Here is a 14216-nt window from a genome sequence, read left to right as displayed (position 1 = left end):
GTCCATTCTTGAGATCTGTGATTCTGCTGCTTTTTTGTTCCTTCAGTTTTTCCTTTGTTCTTATACTCCACAGATAAGTGAAATCATTTGGTATTTCTCTTTCTCCGCTTGGCTTGTTTCACTGAGCATAATACCCTCCAGCTCCATCCATGTTGCTGCAAATGATTGGATTTGCCCTTTTCTTATGGCTGAGTAGTATTCCATTGTGTATATGTACCACACCTTCTTTATTCACTCATCTACTGATGGACACTTAGGTTGCTTCCATTTCTTGGCTATTGTAAATAGGGGTGCACTGATCTTTCTCATACTTGATTGCTGCATTCTTAGGGTAAATTCCTAGGAGTGCAATTCCTGGGTCAAATGGTAGGTCTGTTTTGAGCATTTTGATGTACCTCCATACTGCTTTCCACAATGGTTGAACTAACTTACATTCCCACCAGCAGTGTAGGAGGGTTCCCCTTTCTCCACAGCCTCGCCAACATTTGTTGTTCTCTGTCTTTTGGATGGCAGCCATCCTTACTGGTGTGAGGTGAAACCACATTGTAGTTTTAATTTGCATTTCTCTGATAATTAGCGATGTGGAGCATCTTTTCATGTATCTGTTGGCCATCTGTATTTCTTTTTTGGAGAACTGTCTGTTCAGTTCCTCTGCCCATTTTTTAATTGGGTTATTTGTTTTTTGTTTGTTGAGGCGTGTGAGCTCTTTATATATTCTGGACGTCAAGCCTTTATCAGATGTGTCATTTTCAAATATATTCTCCCATACTCTAGGGTTCCTTTTTGTTCTATTGATGGTGTCTTTTGTTGTACAGAAGCTTTTCAGCTTAATATAGTCCCACTTATTCATTTTTGCTGTTGTTTTCCTTGCCCGGGGAGATATGTTCAAGAAGAGGTCACTCATGTTTATGTCTAAGAGGTTTTTGCCTATGTTTTCTTCCAAGAGTTTAATGGTTTCATGACTTACATTCAGGTCTTTGATCCATTTTGAGTTTACTTTTGTATATGGGGTTAGACAATGGTCCAGTTTCATTCTCCTACATGTAGCTGTCCAGTTTTGCCAGCACCACCTGTTGAAGAGACTGTCATTTCGCCATTGTATGTCCATGGCTCCTTTATCAAATATTAATTGACCATATATGTCTGGGTTAATGTCTGGATTCTCTAGTCTGTTCCATTGGTCTGTGGCTCTGCTCTTGTGCCAGTACCAAATTGTCTTGATTACTATGGCTTTATAGTAGAGCTTGAAGTTGGGGAGTGAGATCCCCTCTACTTTATTCTTCTTTCTCAGGATTGCTTTGGCTATTCGGGGTCTTTGGTGTTTCCATATGAATTTTTGAATTATTTGTCCCAGTTCATTGAAGAATGTTGCTGGTAGTTTCATAGGGATTGCATCAAATCTGTATGTTGCTTTGGGCAGGATGGCCATTTTGACGATATTAATTCTTCCTAGCCACAAGCATGCGATGAGTTTCCATCTGTTAGTGTCCCCTTTAATTTCTCTTAAGAGCGACTTGTAGTTTTCAGAGTATAAGTCTTTCACTTCTTTGGTTAGGTTTATTCCTAGGTATTTTATTTTTTTTGATGCAATTGTGAATGGAGTTGTTTTCCTGATTTCTCTTTCTGTTGGTTCATTGTTAGTATATAGGAAAGCCACAGATTTCTGTGTGCTGATAAAGCCACAGATTTCTGTGTGCTGATTTTGTATCCTGCAACTTTGCTGTATTCCGATATCAGTTCTAGTAGTTTTGGGGTGGAGTCTTTAGGGTTTTTTATGTACAGTATCATGTCATCTGCAAATAGTGACAGTTTCACTTGTTCTTTACCAATCTGGATTCCTTGTATTTCTTTGTTTTGTCTGATTGCCGTGGCTAGGACCTCCAGTACTATGTTAAATAACAGTGGAGAGAGTGGGCATCCCTGTCTAGTTCCCGATCTCAGAGGAAATGCTTTCAGCTTCTCGCTGTTCAATATAATGTTGGCTGTGGGTTTATCATAGATGGCCTTTATTATGTTGAGGTACTTGCCCTCTATTCCCATTTTGCTGAGAGTTTTTAACATGAATGGATGTTGAATCTTGTCAAATGCTTTTTCAGCATCTATGGAGATGATCATGTGGTTTTTGTCTTTCTTTTTGTTGATGTGGTGGATGATGTTGATGGACTTTCGAATGTTGTACCATCCTTGCATCCCTGGGGTGAATCCCACTTCTTCATGGTGTATGATCCTTTTGATGTATTTTTGAATTCGGTTTGTTAATATTTTGTTGAGTATTTTTGCATCTACGTTCATCAGGGATATTGGTCTGTAGTTTTCTTTTTTGGTGGGGTCTTTGCCTGGTTTTGGTATTAGGGTGATGTTAGCTTCATAGAATGAGTTTGGGAGTATCCCCTCCTCCTCTATTTTTTGGAAAAATTTAAGGAGAATGGGTATTATGTCTTCCCTGTATGTCTGGTAAAATTCTGAGGTAAATCCATCTGGCCCGGGGGTTTTGTTCTTTGGTAGTTTTTTGATTACCGCTTCAATTTCGTTGCTGGTAATTAGTCTGTTTAGATTTTCTGTTTCTTCGTGGGTCAATCTTGGAAGGTTGTATTTTTCTAGGAAGTTGTCCATTTCTCCTAGGTTTCCCAGCTTGTTAGCATATAGGTTTTCATAGTATTCTCCAATAATTCTTTGCATTTCCGTGGGGTCCGTCGTGATTTTTCCTTTCTCGTTTCTGATACTGTTGATTTGTGTTGACTCTCTTTTCTTCTTAATAAGTCTGGCTAGCGGCTTATCTATTTTGTTTATTTTCTCGAAGAACCAGCTCTTGGTTTCATTGATTTTTGCTATTGTTTTATTCTTCTCAATTTTATTTATTTCTTCTCTGATCTTTATTATGTCCCTCCTTCTGCTGACCTTAGGCCTCATCTGTTCTTCTTTTTCCAATTTCGATAATTGTGACATTAGACCGTTCATTTGGGATTGCTCTTCCTTTTTTAAATATGCTTGGATTGCTATATACTTTCCTCTTAAGACTGCTTTTTCTGTGTCCCACAGAAGTTGGGGCTTAGTGTTGTTGTTGTCATTTGTTTCCATATATTGCTGGATCTCCATTTTGATTTGGTCGTTGATCCATTGATTATTTAGGAGCGTGTTGTTAAGCCTCCATGTGTTTGTGAGCCTCTTTGCTTTCTTTGTACAGTTTATTTCTAGTTTTATGCCTTTGTGGTCTGAAAAGTTGGTTGGTAGGATTTCAATCTTTTGGAATTTTCTGAGGCTCTTTTTGTGGGCTAGTATGTGGTCTATTCTGGAGAATGTTCCATGTGCACTTGAGAAGAATGTATATCCCGCTGCTTTTGGATGTAGAGTTCTATAGATGTCTATTAGGTCCATCTGCTCTACTGTGTTGTTCAGTGCTTCCGTGTCCTTACTTATTTTCTGCCCAGTGGATCTATCCTTTGGGGTGAGTGGTGTGTTGAAGTCTCCTAGAATGAATGCATTGCAGTCTATATCCCCCTTTAGTTCTGTTAGTATTTGTTTCACATATGCTGGTGCTCCTGTGTTGGGTGCATATATATTTAGAATGGTTATATCCTCTTGTTTGACTGAGCCCTTTATCATTATGTAGTGTCCTTCTTTATCTCTTGTTACTTTCTTTGTTTTGAAGTCTATTTTGTCTGATATTAGTACTGCAACCCCTGCTTTCTTCTCACTGTTGTTTGCTTGAAATATGTTTTTCCATCCCTTGACTTTTAGTCTGTACATGTCTTTGGGTTTGAGGTGAGTTTCTTGTAAGCAGCATATAGATGGGTCTTGCTTTTTTATCCATTCTGTTACTCTGTGTCTTTTGATTGGTGCATTCAACCCATTAACATTTAGGGTGACTATTGAAAAATATGTACTTATTGCCATTGCAGGCTTTAAATTCGTGGTTACCAAAGGTTCAAGGTTAGCCTCTTTAGTATCTTACTGCCTAACTTAGCTCGCTTATTGAGCTGTTATATACACTGTCTGGAGACTCTTTTCTTCTCTCCCTTCTTGTTCCTCCTCCTCGATTCTTCATATTTTGGGTGTTTTGTGCTGTGCTCTTTCTTGGAGTGCTCCCATCTAGAGCAGTCCCTGTAAGATGTTCTGTAGAGTTGGTTTGTGGAAAGCAAATTCCCTCAGCTTTTGTTTGTCTGGGAATTGTTTAATCCCACCGTCATATTTGAATGATAGTCGTGCTGGATATAGTATCCTTGGTTCAAGGCCCTTCTGTTTCATTGTATTAAATATATCATGCCATTCTCTTCTGGCCTGTAGGGTTTCTGTTGAGAAATCTGATGTTAGCCTGATTGGTTTCCCTTTATAGGTGACCTTTTTCTCTCTAGCTGCCTTTAACACTCTTTCCTTGTCCTTGATCTTTGCCATTTTAATTATTATGTGTCTTGGTGTTGTCCTCCTTGGATCCTTTGTGTTGGGGGTTCTGTGTATTTCCGTGGTCTGTTTGATTATTTCCTCCCCCAGTTTGGGGAAGTTTTCAGCAATTATTTCTTCTAAGATACTTTCCATCTCTTTTCCTCTCTCTTCTTCTTCTGGAACCCCTATGATACGGATATTGTTCCTTTTGGATTGGTCACAGTTCTCTTAGCATGGTTTCACTCCTGGAGATCCTTTTATCTCTCTCTATGTCAGCTTCTATGCGTTCCTGTTCTCTGGTTTCAATTCCATCAATGGCCTCTTGCATCCTATCCATTCTGCTTATAAACCCTTCCAGAGTATGTTTCGTTTCTGCGATCTCCTTTCTGGCATCTGTGATCTCCCTCCGGACTTCATCCCATTTCTCTTGCGTATTTCTCTGCATCTCTGTCAGCATGTTTATGATTCTTATTTTGACTTCTTTGTCAGGAAGACTGGTTAGGTCTGTCTCCTTCTCTGGTGTTGTCTCTGTGATCTTTGTCTGCCTGTAGCTTTGCCTTTTCATGGTGATAGGAATAGTTTGCAGAGCTGGGACGAGTGATGGCTGGAAGGACTTCCCTTCTTGTTGGTTTGTGGCCCTCCTCTCCTGGGAGAACAGCGACCTCTAGTGGCTTGTGCTGGGCAGCTGCGCGCAGACAGGGTTTCTGCTTCCTGCCCGGCTGCTATGGAGTTTATCTCCGCTGTTGGTGTATGTGTGGCCTGGTTCGGGCCGATGCTCCAAAGTGGTGGAGTTGCATTGGAGGGGGAGCGGCCTGGAGGCTATTTATTTCCGTAAGGGGCCTCCCTGCTCCCTGCAGCCCAGGGGTTAGGGTGCCCAGAGATCCCCAGATTCCCTACCTCTGGATAAAGTGTCCCACCCTGCCCCTTTAAGACTTCCAAAAAGCACCTGCCAAAACAAAACAACGACCACAAAAAAAAAAAAAAAAAAAAAGGAAATTTAAATAAAAAAAAAAATTTTTTTTTAATTAAAAAAAAAAAGTGGCCGCTCGTTTTTCTTTATTCTCCGGTGCCAGCCTCAGGCATTTGCTCACCGGTCTTGCTGCCCTGTTTCCCTAGTATTGGGGGCCCTATCCCTTTAAGACTTCCAAAAAGCGCTTGCCAGAACAAAAGAGCAAAAAAAAAAAAAATGGTCGTGCGCTTTTCTGGTGTCCTCCGGCGCCAGGCCACCAGTGCCCGCTCACTGTTCTTGCTACCCTGTTTCCCTAGTATTGGGGGCCCTATCCCTTTAAGGCTTCCAAAAAGCGCTCGCCAAAACAAAACAGCAAAAAAAAAAAGAAAGAAAAATGGTCGCGTGCTTTTTTTATGTCCTCCGGCACCTGGCCTCCGGTGCCCGCTCACTGTTCTTGCTGCCCGCTCACTGTTCTTGCTGCCCTGTTTCCCTAGCATCCAGGGTCCCCTGGGCACTTACTGTGTCTGCACTCTGGCCCGGATGGCTGGGGCTGGGTGTTCGGCAGTCCTGGGCTCCGTCTCCCTCCCGCTCTGCCTATTCTTCTCCCGCCGGGAGCTGGGGGGGAGGGGCGCTCGGCTCCCGCGGGGCCGGGGCTTGTATCTTACCCCCTTCGCGAGGCGCTGGGTTCTCGCAGGTGCGGATGTGGTCTGAATATTGTCCTGTGTCCTCTGGTCTTTATTCTAGGAAGGGTTGTCATTGTTATATTTTCATAGATATATGTGGTTTTGGGAGGAGATGTCCGCTGCTCTACTCACGCCGCCATCTTGGCTCCCAAAACTGGGATTTCTTATATAAAATATTAATAATAGACTTTACTTTTTTTTAGAGCGGTTGTAGGTTCATAGAAAAATTGATCAGAAAACACAGAGATTTCCTATATATCCTTTGCCCTCCTTCCTCCCACTCACCATATTCATAGCCTGTCCCACCCTTAACATCCCCCACCACGGTAGAACATTTGTTATAGTCAGTGAACCTGCATTGATACGACATAGTCTCCCAAAGTGCATAGTTTACATTAGGTTTCTGCTCTTGGTGTTTTCCATTCTGTGGGTTTGGACAAATGCATAATCATATGTATCCATTATAGTAGCATACAGAATAGTTTCCCTGCCCTAAAAGGCCTCTGCCTATTTATTTATCCCTCCTTGCTAATCCTTGGCAGCCATTGATTTTTTTGCTGTCTCCTTAGTTTTAGCTTTTCCAGAATGTCATACAGTTGGAATCATACAGTATGTAAACTTTTCAGATTGGCTTCTTTCATTTAGTGATGTGTACTTAAGGTTCCTCCATGTCTTTTCATGGCTTGATAGTTCATTTCTTTCTAATGTTAAATAATATTCCGTTGTTTGGATGTACCTCATCCAGTATGTTTTTTTCTCCCCCTCATCCAGCATCTTTGATTGACTTTTTACATGTCTGCCTATGTGTGTGTGTGTGTGTGTGTGTTGCGCGTACCCAGTATAATGTGAATTTTAGGCGCAGAAACATTCTTCTTTTTATCCCTCCCAAGACTTAGGTGATGCCATATTCTTAGTGTCTATTTGCTGAGTATTGGCTCAGTGAGCAACACATGAAATCTTAATATTACTCTTTTTTTTTTTTGGAAAGGCAGACTTCTAGCTGCTTTTTCCCACCCAGAATATGTTTATTAGTGGTAAGAATACTTGAGCATCAAATTATTGTCCCAAATGCTCTGTGTTTGCTTTCTTAGTGTAGGGGCAGGCACTCTCACAGGCTCCTTCCTGTGATTCTGAAGTTTGAAATTGCTTAGGAACAGGAGGGTGCATGGATGACATTGAGGATTGGTAACTGAGCTGAGCGAGGAGGTAGAAGGACTGTGCAAAGCAGGAGGAAGGGCTCCATGGTGGCCTTTTAGTGAGCTCATCTGATCCAGCTCACCGAAAGATGAGAAAACGAGGATTTGAAATGCAAAATGAATTTATCTGAGGTCACAGAACTTATTTGTGTCTGGGCTGGGACTAGAAGCTCAGTCTTGTCCTAAGAGATGACTTCCTAGACATCTCTTACCTATGTACAATCCTTATTTAAACAAAACAATTTTTTAATCCATATTTAAATGCTACCCTTCACCCCTGTGTTAAAAGGTTGTTAAAAACATGTTAATGTTTCATGTTGTAGAACAAAGTAAGGACTGGGAATCGAGAGCACAGGAATGTTAGAAATGATAAGTGAACTGGTTCCCTGTGTTGGTGCTCAAGGTCATTTTTCAAAAGTCAGTGTTGAAAAACACCATCAGGTTTCTGTTCTTATTGTGAGTGGTTCTCTCTTCTTTGACTGAATTCCATTCCTTTGCATAGAACCACACATTCTGAAAAAAATCTGTTTTAGACTAAATATCCCTCTATCATCATTAGCTCTTGAGGACACTAAGGTAATTGATACTTGTGAGGACAGCACTGAATGATCCAAGTCACGGAAGAGCATGAGATTCATTTTAGGATGACTTTCTTGAATGACAGTTAGTAGTCTAGTTTTCACCAGGGATGAAGCTATAGTCATTTGGAACCTTTCCTTTTGAGAAATACTGGATTCCTCCAAGGTACCAAATGGATAAAGTGCTAAACAGGAGACTGAACATATGCTGAAGGCAACAGACTGAAGGGATACCTCGAATTGGTTGGGTTATGCATGTGTATTTGAGTTAAAAAGGTATACATTTAAAAGTTTTGAAGATAAATTGATCACTCCTGCTATCTTCCACATACTACTTACCCATTGCCATTACCCAAGTAAGTGACTAGAGTACCATTCTTCATTACAGTGTCATAATGATATAATTATAGCTGTGCCATCAGGTTTTTTTTCCCTGTCACATGAAAATCTTTGAAATTGGATAAGTATTAAGAACCTTAGGTTTTAAACTTATAATTCAAATTTGTATTTTGCATTAGTTTGTTTTTAGAAGACAAACCAATTGTCTTCAGCTGTATTTTCTTTTTTCTTTTTAGATAAGCTGTTGCCAGGTGATGATGGAGCCCTTCGGTTACACCTTATGCATTACTGTGAAACGTGTACAGCCCCCAGAATGCCAGAGTTCATTCTGTATGCTTTTCATAGCGCCTACCGGAAGCTCCCATGGAGGGACCTGCACCCTGACCATATGCTCATGGAGGCCTTCTTTAAAGTAAGCCCTTTGCTCTGCGTGGCACAGCCTGGCCTCCAGGAATGGCAGGTTCACTGTGGTCTCTAGGCACAGTTGCAGTGTGTGCCAGAACAGACCGTGCCCACATTCCGTGTCACCCAAGTTGTGTTTGTATAAAACAAGCATCCCGTGGAAACCATTTCATTGTGTTAGTAGATGAGTCAAAGACAGGACTATTTTTAAAACCCAGAGAAAGATTTTTGTCTGTAATATGGCAGCTGTCCCCTAGATTTTAGTGATTGCTGTATGAGTGCGTTTTAATGACTTTGTCACACACAGTCTTGGTGTTTCAGTGTATGCGTGTTTTTCTAGGATAGTATCATTAGAACTACCTATTCTTAAAAGTTCTATTAAAGCAAAATGTAAGTTGGTACACAAGCCATTAGTTTCTTTAAGCAGTTATGTGAGGGAATAATTAGGTTGTAGGAGTTAGAAGTGCACTGTAACAACCAGTGATGCATCATCATCATATAAAGATCTGAAATAACCTGGGAAAGTGCCAGTAAGTTTGTGCCTGGGTGTTTGTAGAAGAGGCAGTAGTTACAGAAAATAGGCACAGCAGTGTCAAAACCAGTCAGGCATTTTTGTTGTTCTTATTAAGTTTCTATTAAAAAAAACCCTTTATAATCTTGTCTTAGCTTTTTATGATCATTTTTTAATTTGTTTATAGTTGCCAGTTCATTTGGGTGTACACCTAACAATGTCATATTTCTTATTGGGACATCTTAAGTGCTTTCATCACTGCAGGTCCACAGTTACTTACGACAGTTAGTGAACTGTACTGCAGTCTTCTGCTGCTGTAATTGGAGACCCCACCCAGAGCTGCTCTTGCAGCTGAGCCCAAAAGAAAGTGGAGGACAGTTGTCTAGGCCAAGAATGGTTTTATAGCTAGGCTTAGTGTATGGAACAGGCACTACATAGATATTCACCACCATTGTGAACATGGAAGAGCGTGTGTTTAAAGAGCTGTAAGACAGCATTTAAGTAAGCAGGCAGCCTTAGCTGTAAGACGGATTAGCTAGTAGGAGAGTCTGCAAAGGGATCCTGGAGACTCTTTCTCTAGGAGTTTTAGTCTAATGATAGCTGGCCTTGGCCTGCCCTGAAGCTGAGAACCTTTTGGGTCTGTGCGTTTTCTTGGCATAATAAAGTATGATGTTTTCTGAGGGGTTGAGGGTGAGGATAAAGAATAGATTATAAAGGAGGATGAAATACGATTTTCTACAAGGGAAAAGAATAAGTAGTTAGCATAATACAATGATGTTAATAATAGGAGAATGTGAATCATCACCAAATTCCATTGATTGTGACTTTATAAATGGAGTACAGCTTTTTAATCTTCATTTTAAAAGGAAAAATTTGTAGCTGGCCATGTTTTATTTTAAACAGACTTGAAATAGGCTTATAAGAGATACCTTTGACATTGATTATATACTTTATAATACATCTGCCCTACCCAGATATATTTTAAATAGGATTTAATTAAATGTTACACAGTCATAAAAAATTATAATGACTAATAATATGGAGGCATTTTAATAACATAACATTACTAAAGTGGCAATATAAAAATTATGTATACACTATAGTGAGTCTCAGGGTATGGTTCTAGGATCAGCACTTGGGAACTTGCTCAAAATGCAAATTCCTGCTCCCATCCAGAAGTAGGGAGTAGAATTAAAATTTCTAGAGTGGGACCTGGCAATCTGTGTTTTAGTGAATCCTCCAGGTGGTTCTGACGCACTGTCAACTTTGGGAACTGCTGGCTAGTAGATCTCAACCATTGCCCTGTCCCAGCACACCTGAGGACTGTGTAGACTCCCTGAACACCAGTGACTAACTGTGGCAAATCCACTCTGGTTGGAGCTAGAAAAGGTCATTTCTCTCCTGTTAAGAATTAGTGGAATGAATAATGAACCCTAAACAAACTGAAAAATGTACACATGTACTACTAATGTGGAAGGACAGATATTAATAAATGTTAAGTGTAAATCTCTGGGGATAGGATTATGATGATTTTTATAATCTGGGAAAAAGTTATTTTAAAAAATACCAATTGATTTATACACAGTTTCAAGATCCATAGACAGTTTAAAGTATAGCATTGATTTTAATATATTTCCATTTAGGTGGAACGAGGAAGCCCCAAGAGCTGCTTCCTATTTCTGGGTTCTCTCCTTTGTGAAGTCAACTGGGTCAGTGCACTCTCTGATGCCTGGAGTCCCAGTCCCCACCCAGAGACCCGGAGCATGATCGTCTGCCTCCTTTTCATGATGATTTTACTGGCAAAGGAAGATCAACTTGTAGACCAAACAGTAAGTCTGGAAGGCCTGTGTGAGGGCATGGCAAGGCCTCCTAGATCCTCATTGTCTGTGAAGTTGTAGTTTCTCAGTTGTTTCCCTGATGCCTCTGTCAGTGTGGGTATATGCTTGGCATAGGAGATGTGCCTTCAACTAGGCGCCTGATTTTCTTAGATAGTTATCATCCAATTCTAGATTATGAAGGGAACCCTGAGTTAGAATATAAAAATCAATTCTCATTAACTGCTAGTTCTACCACCAGATCAGAGAGTTCTTTGAAAACTGGGTTCTGAATACTTAGAAATCTTAACGTTAATGTGTTTTTGCCAAGACTTTTGTTATTACTTTCACTAGGACTCCTAACTTGAGTAGAGACTTACTTGACATCTTAAGTGTTGTAGGCTTATCATAGGCCATCATAGTAGTCACTGCACAGACTAGTTAAGGACACATTTCTGGGAAATCGGGAGCTCTAGAGCTAACAGAATATGTGTTTCATTTTTAGGATTCATCTCTACTTTGTCTCCTTGGACAGACAAGCTCACTGTCGTGGCATCTTGTGGATATTGTGTCATACCAGAGTGTGCTAGGTTATTTCAGCAGCCATTACCAGTCATCCATCATCCTGGCAAAGGAATCTTCTGCTGAATTAATTGTGAAGCTCCTGAAAGTTTCTGCAGGCTTTTGTGTTCCTACTGATGGCCAGAAGCATCTTGTAAGTTGAGTGGGTGCTGTGAAAGGCAGAGTATTCTTCAGGACTGGCAGTAGCTGTAAGAACATAAGAGCTGCTAAGGGCAGTCTCAAACCTTGTGATGGCTCAGCAGAAAAAGTTGGAGGATGGGTATCATTGTGTACTCGTATTTTGGCTTTTAGATCTTTTAGTTTTAATTATCTCTTCTGATAAGCTTTTACTTGTTAGCAGTGTCATATGCTAACAAGAGGTCAGAAGGATTGAGGGCTGGCAGTTGGTTCAGTGATCTGAATGTTATTGGCAGCAGAATGGCAGGGAAGTTAGGAGCATTAGTTTGAAGTCTGACAAACTCAGGGCCCAGCTCACTACCATTCTGCCCTTAATTTTCTCATCTGAATTGGAAATAATATTACCTTGCCCGAAAGTATTGTTGTGAGGATTAAGTTAGATAATGAACATAAAAGTTTCTGGAAAAGTACCTGGCAAGTGTGTAGGTAATGTTGTTATTAATGTAGTAAAAAAGGAAGCATCTTCTACTGGAATCTGGGAGAACGTGGGTTCCAGTCTAAGTGTTCCCCCCGGGTTTGCATATCCTTGGACACAGGGCCCTTTACACACCTGTCTGCTTGTGGCTTCCCGCTCTGTGCTCTTCACTCCCTACCAAGGCGGTCAGTGTGCTGCTGTGTTCCTGGGGAATACTCAGTTAACACTGCTTGCATGGATTCATTTGAGCAATCCTTTTTCTGTTTGTCAGGATGCAGTTCCAAAATGCCAAGCCTTTATTCATCAGATGGTTCAATTCCTCAGCAACCTGGAACAAAATGGAAAAATCACCTTAGCAGTCCTAGAACAGGAACTGTTTAAACTCTTGGATGATATACTTGTCTTTAACCCGCCTGGTAAGTGACCACAGCGAAGTCATGCATGTATTCAGTAAATGAACTTCTGCTGGTGTATAAGTCATTATGAGATCAGGAAGATGGTCAGGACACTCTCATTTCTGTTTTCAGAGAAGCAGGGTCAGAAACATGACTGGATTGCTGAGATTTTGTGTCATCTCAACACTGGGCAAGGCATGAACATTAAGAACGTGAGGAGGGCCGACACTGTCAGATGCTGATGTGAGGTTAACCGGGCTGGGGGTTAAGTTATATGATTGGATTTCATTATTGGGAGGTACCTAGAGCAGCATTCCTAGGCGTTTGGGCTCTTCCCTGGGAGGGCACTTCAGAGTCACCTGTAGGCTTGTGAAATAACTGCGTGTGGAGAACTTGTGCTCCAAGCAGCTGGGGGACTGGACATCCTGACTGCCTCTCTTGCTGAAAACAACAAAGAATGCTGGCTAAAATGTTTTTAAGAAATCAAAAATTACTTAACAAGGTGCCTGAAAATCTCAGAGGTCAGAAGCTAAGTGGCAAGAGGAATCATCTAGGCTGAGCTTTCATCTCGCAAGCTTTTGCTGAACCTTCTTTGATTAGGAGGAGGTGATAAAGCCCTGGTGGGAGCTGAAGATGGGCATCTATAAAGAGTTCCTGTGCATAATTCCCCAGGATGGCATTCTCAGTGTGAAGGGTGAGCCAGAAATAAAACTGCCCCCAGGAGAGGAAAGCAAAGACAATTCTTGTTTACCTTGGAGTTGAGTCTAATGTCTAAGTGTGTGTGGAGGGAAAGCTACCTCTTTTGAAAATTAGTAAGTACATGTAACCCTCTTGTGGGTTTAAAGCATGAATTCATAACTACCTAGGTTGTCCAAAAAAATCCCTCAACCTGGGAATTGAGTTAAAGTAGTTTTGTGTTGGCAGTGCAGCCAGGCGCCTAGCAGAAAGTAACCACAGGATCTTTTTGAAGGAACCCACCTTCAACTCAGGCCTTGGAATGTCACATTTTTAAAAAGTCATAAAACACAAGGAAACAAGGCACCACATGCAAGTCAGCATAGTCAGACATATAAAGACTTAAGATGTTGAAATAATTAGCATAGTAATTAATTTTAATTTAAAACATTTTTAAAAATAAGAGAGATTTGAAAATACCAGTAAGGAGCAAGGCATTGTAGAAATATTCAGTTTTGAGAGAGAATCTGATATTCCTGCAATGAAAAACACAAAAATTCTACTGAAAAGTTAATGAGTACATTTAGCAGCAGATCCAACCCATCTGAAGGGAACATTAGGAAACTGAAAATATAATTATGAAGAACATACCCAGAGTGTAGAACCAACAGAAAGAATTGGAAGGTGAGGTTAAAGGGCATAGGGGGTAAGCTGAGAAGATCAACATCTATCCAGTCATCCAGTTAGAATGCCAGAAAGAGAGGACATGCAGAATTGGGGAGAAGCAATAGCAGAAGAGACACAAGGCTGAGAATTTTCCAGCGCTGCTGAAGACAGCAATCCTTAGATTCAGTAAAGCCAGAAAACCCATGCAGCATAAATAGAAATTCAGCCTGGACACACCATAGGGAAACTTCAGAAGTACTGGTAACAAAGAAAAAAACTCCACATCCAGGAAGGGAAGACAGAGTACCTACAGTGGAACAATACTTACACTTACTGACAGCCAACTCGGAGCTGCAACAAAGGAAGCTGTAAGGCATGGATCAACAACTTCAATTTGCTGTGAGGAAATGACTTATAACCTGGAATTGTAAACTAAGAAAAGCCGTCTTTCAAG

General features: G+C 40.8%; 1 protein-coding gene across 6 annotated transcripts in view; it reads left to right on the top strand.

The window, feature by feature from the left end:
- Window positions 1–14216, top strand: part of EPG5 (ectopic P-granules 5 autophagy tethering factor) — a 115630-nt gene that overhangs the window by 83444 nt on the left and 17970 nt on the right. For all 6 annotated transcript variants that reach the window (XM_057504146.1, XM_057504145.1, XM_036918695.2 and 3 more), the window contains 4 exons: window positions 8362–8537; window positions 10682–10867; window positions 11358–11567; window positions 12298–12442. In XM_057504146.1, the coding sequence (XP_057360129.1) occupies window positions 8362–8537; window positions 10682–10867; window positions 11358–11567; window positions 12298–12442 (717 nt within the window). The remainder of the gene's footprint in view (window positions 1–8361; window positions 8538–10681; window positions 10868–11357; window positions 11568–12297; window positions 12443–14216) is intronic.

The sequence above is a fragment of the Manis pentadactyla genome, chromosome 6, assembly GCF_030020395.1.
Source record: "Manis pentadactyla isolate mManPen7 chromosome 6, mManPen7.hap1, whole genome shotgun sequence".
NCBI lineage: Eukaryota > Metazoa > Chordata > Mammalia > Pholidota > Manidae > Manis > Manis pentadactyla.
The sequence above is the reverse complement of the archived record's forward strand: the minus strand, read 5'-3'. Positions and strand labels throughout refer to the sequence as shown.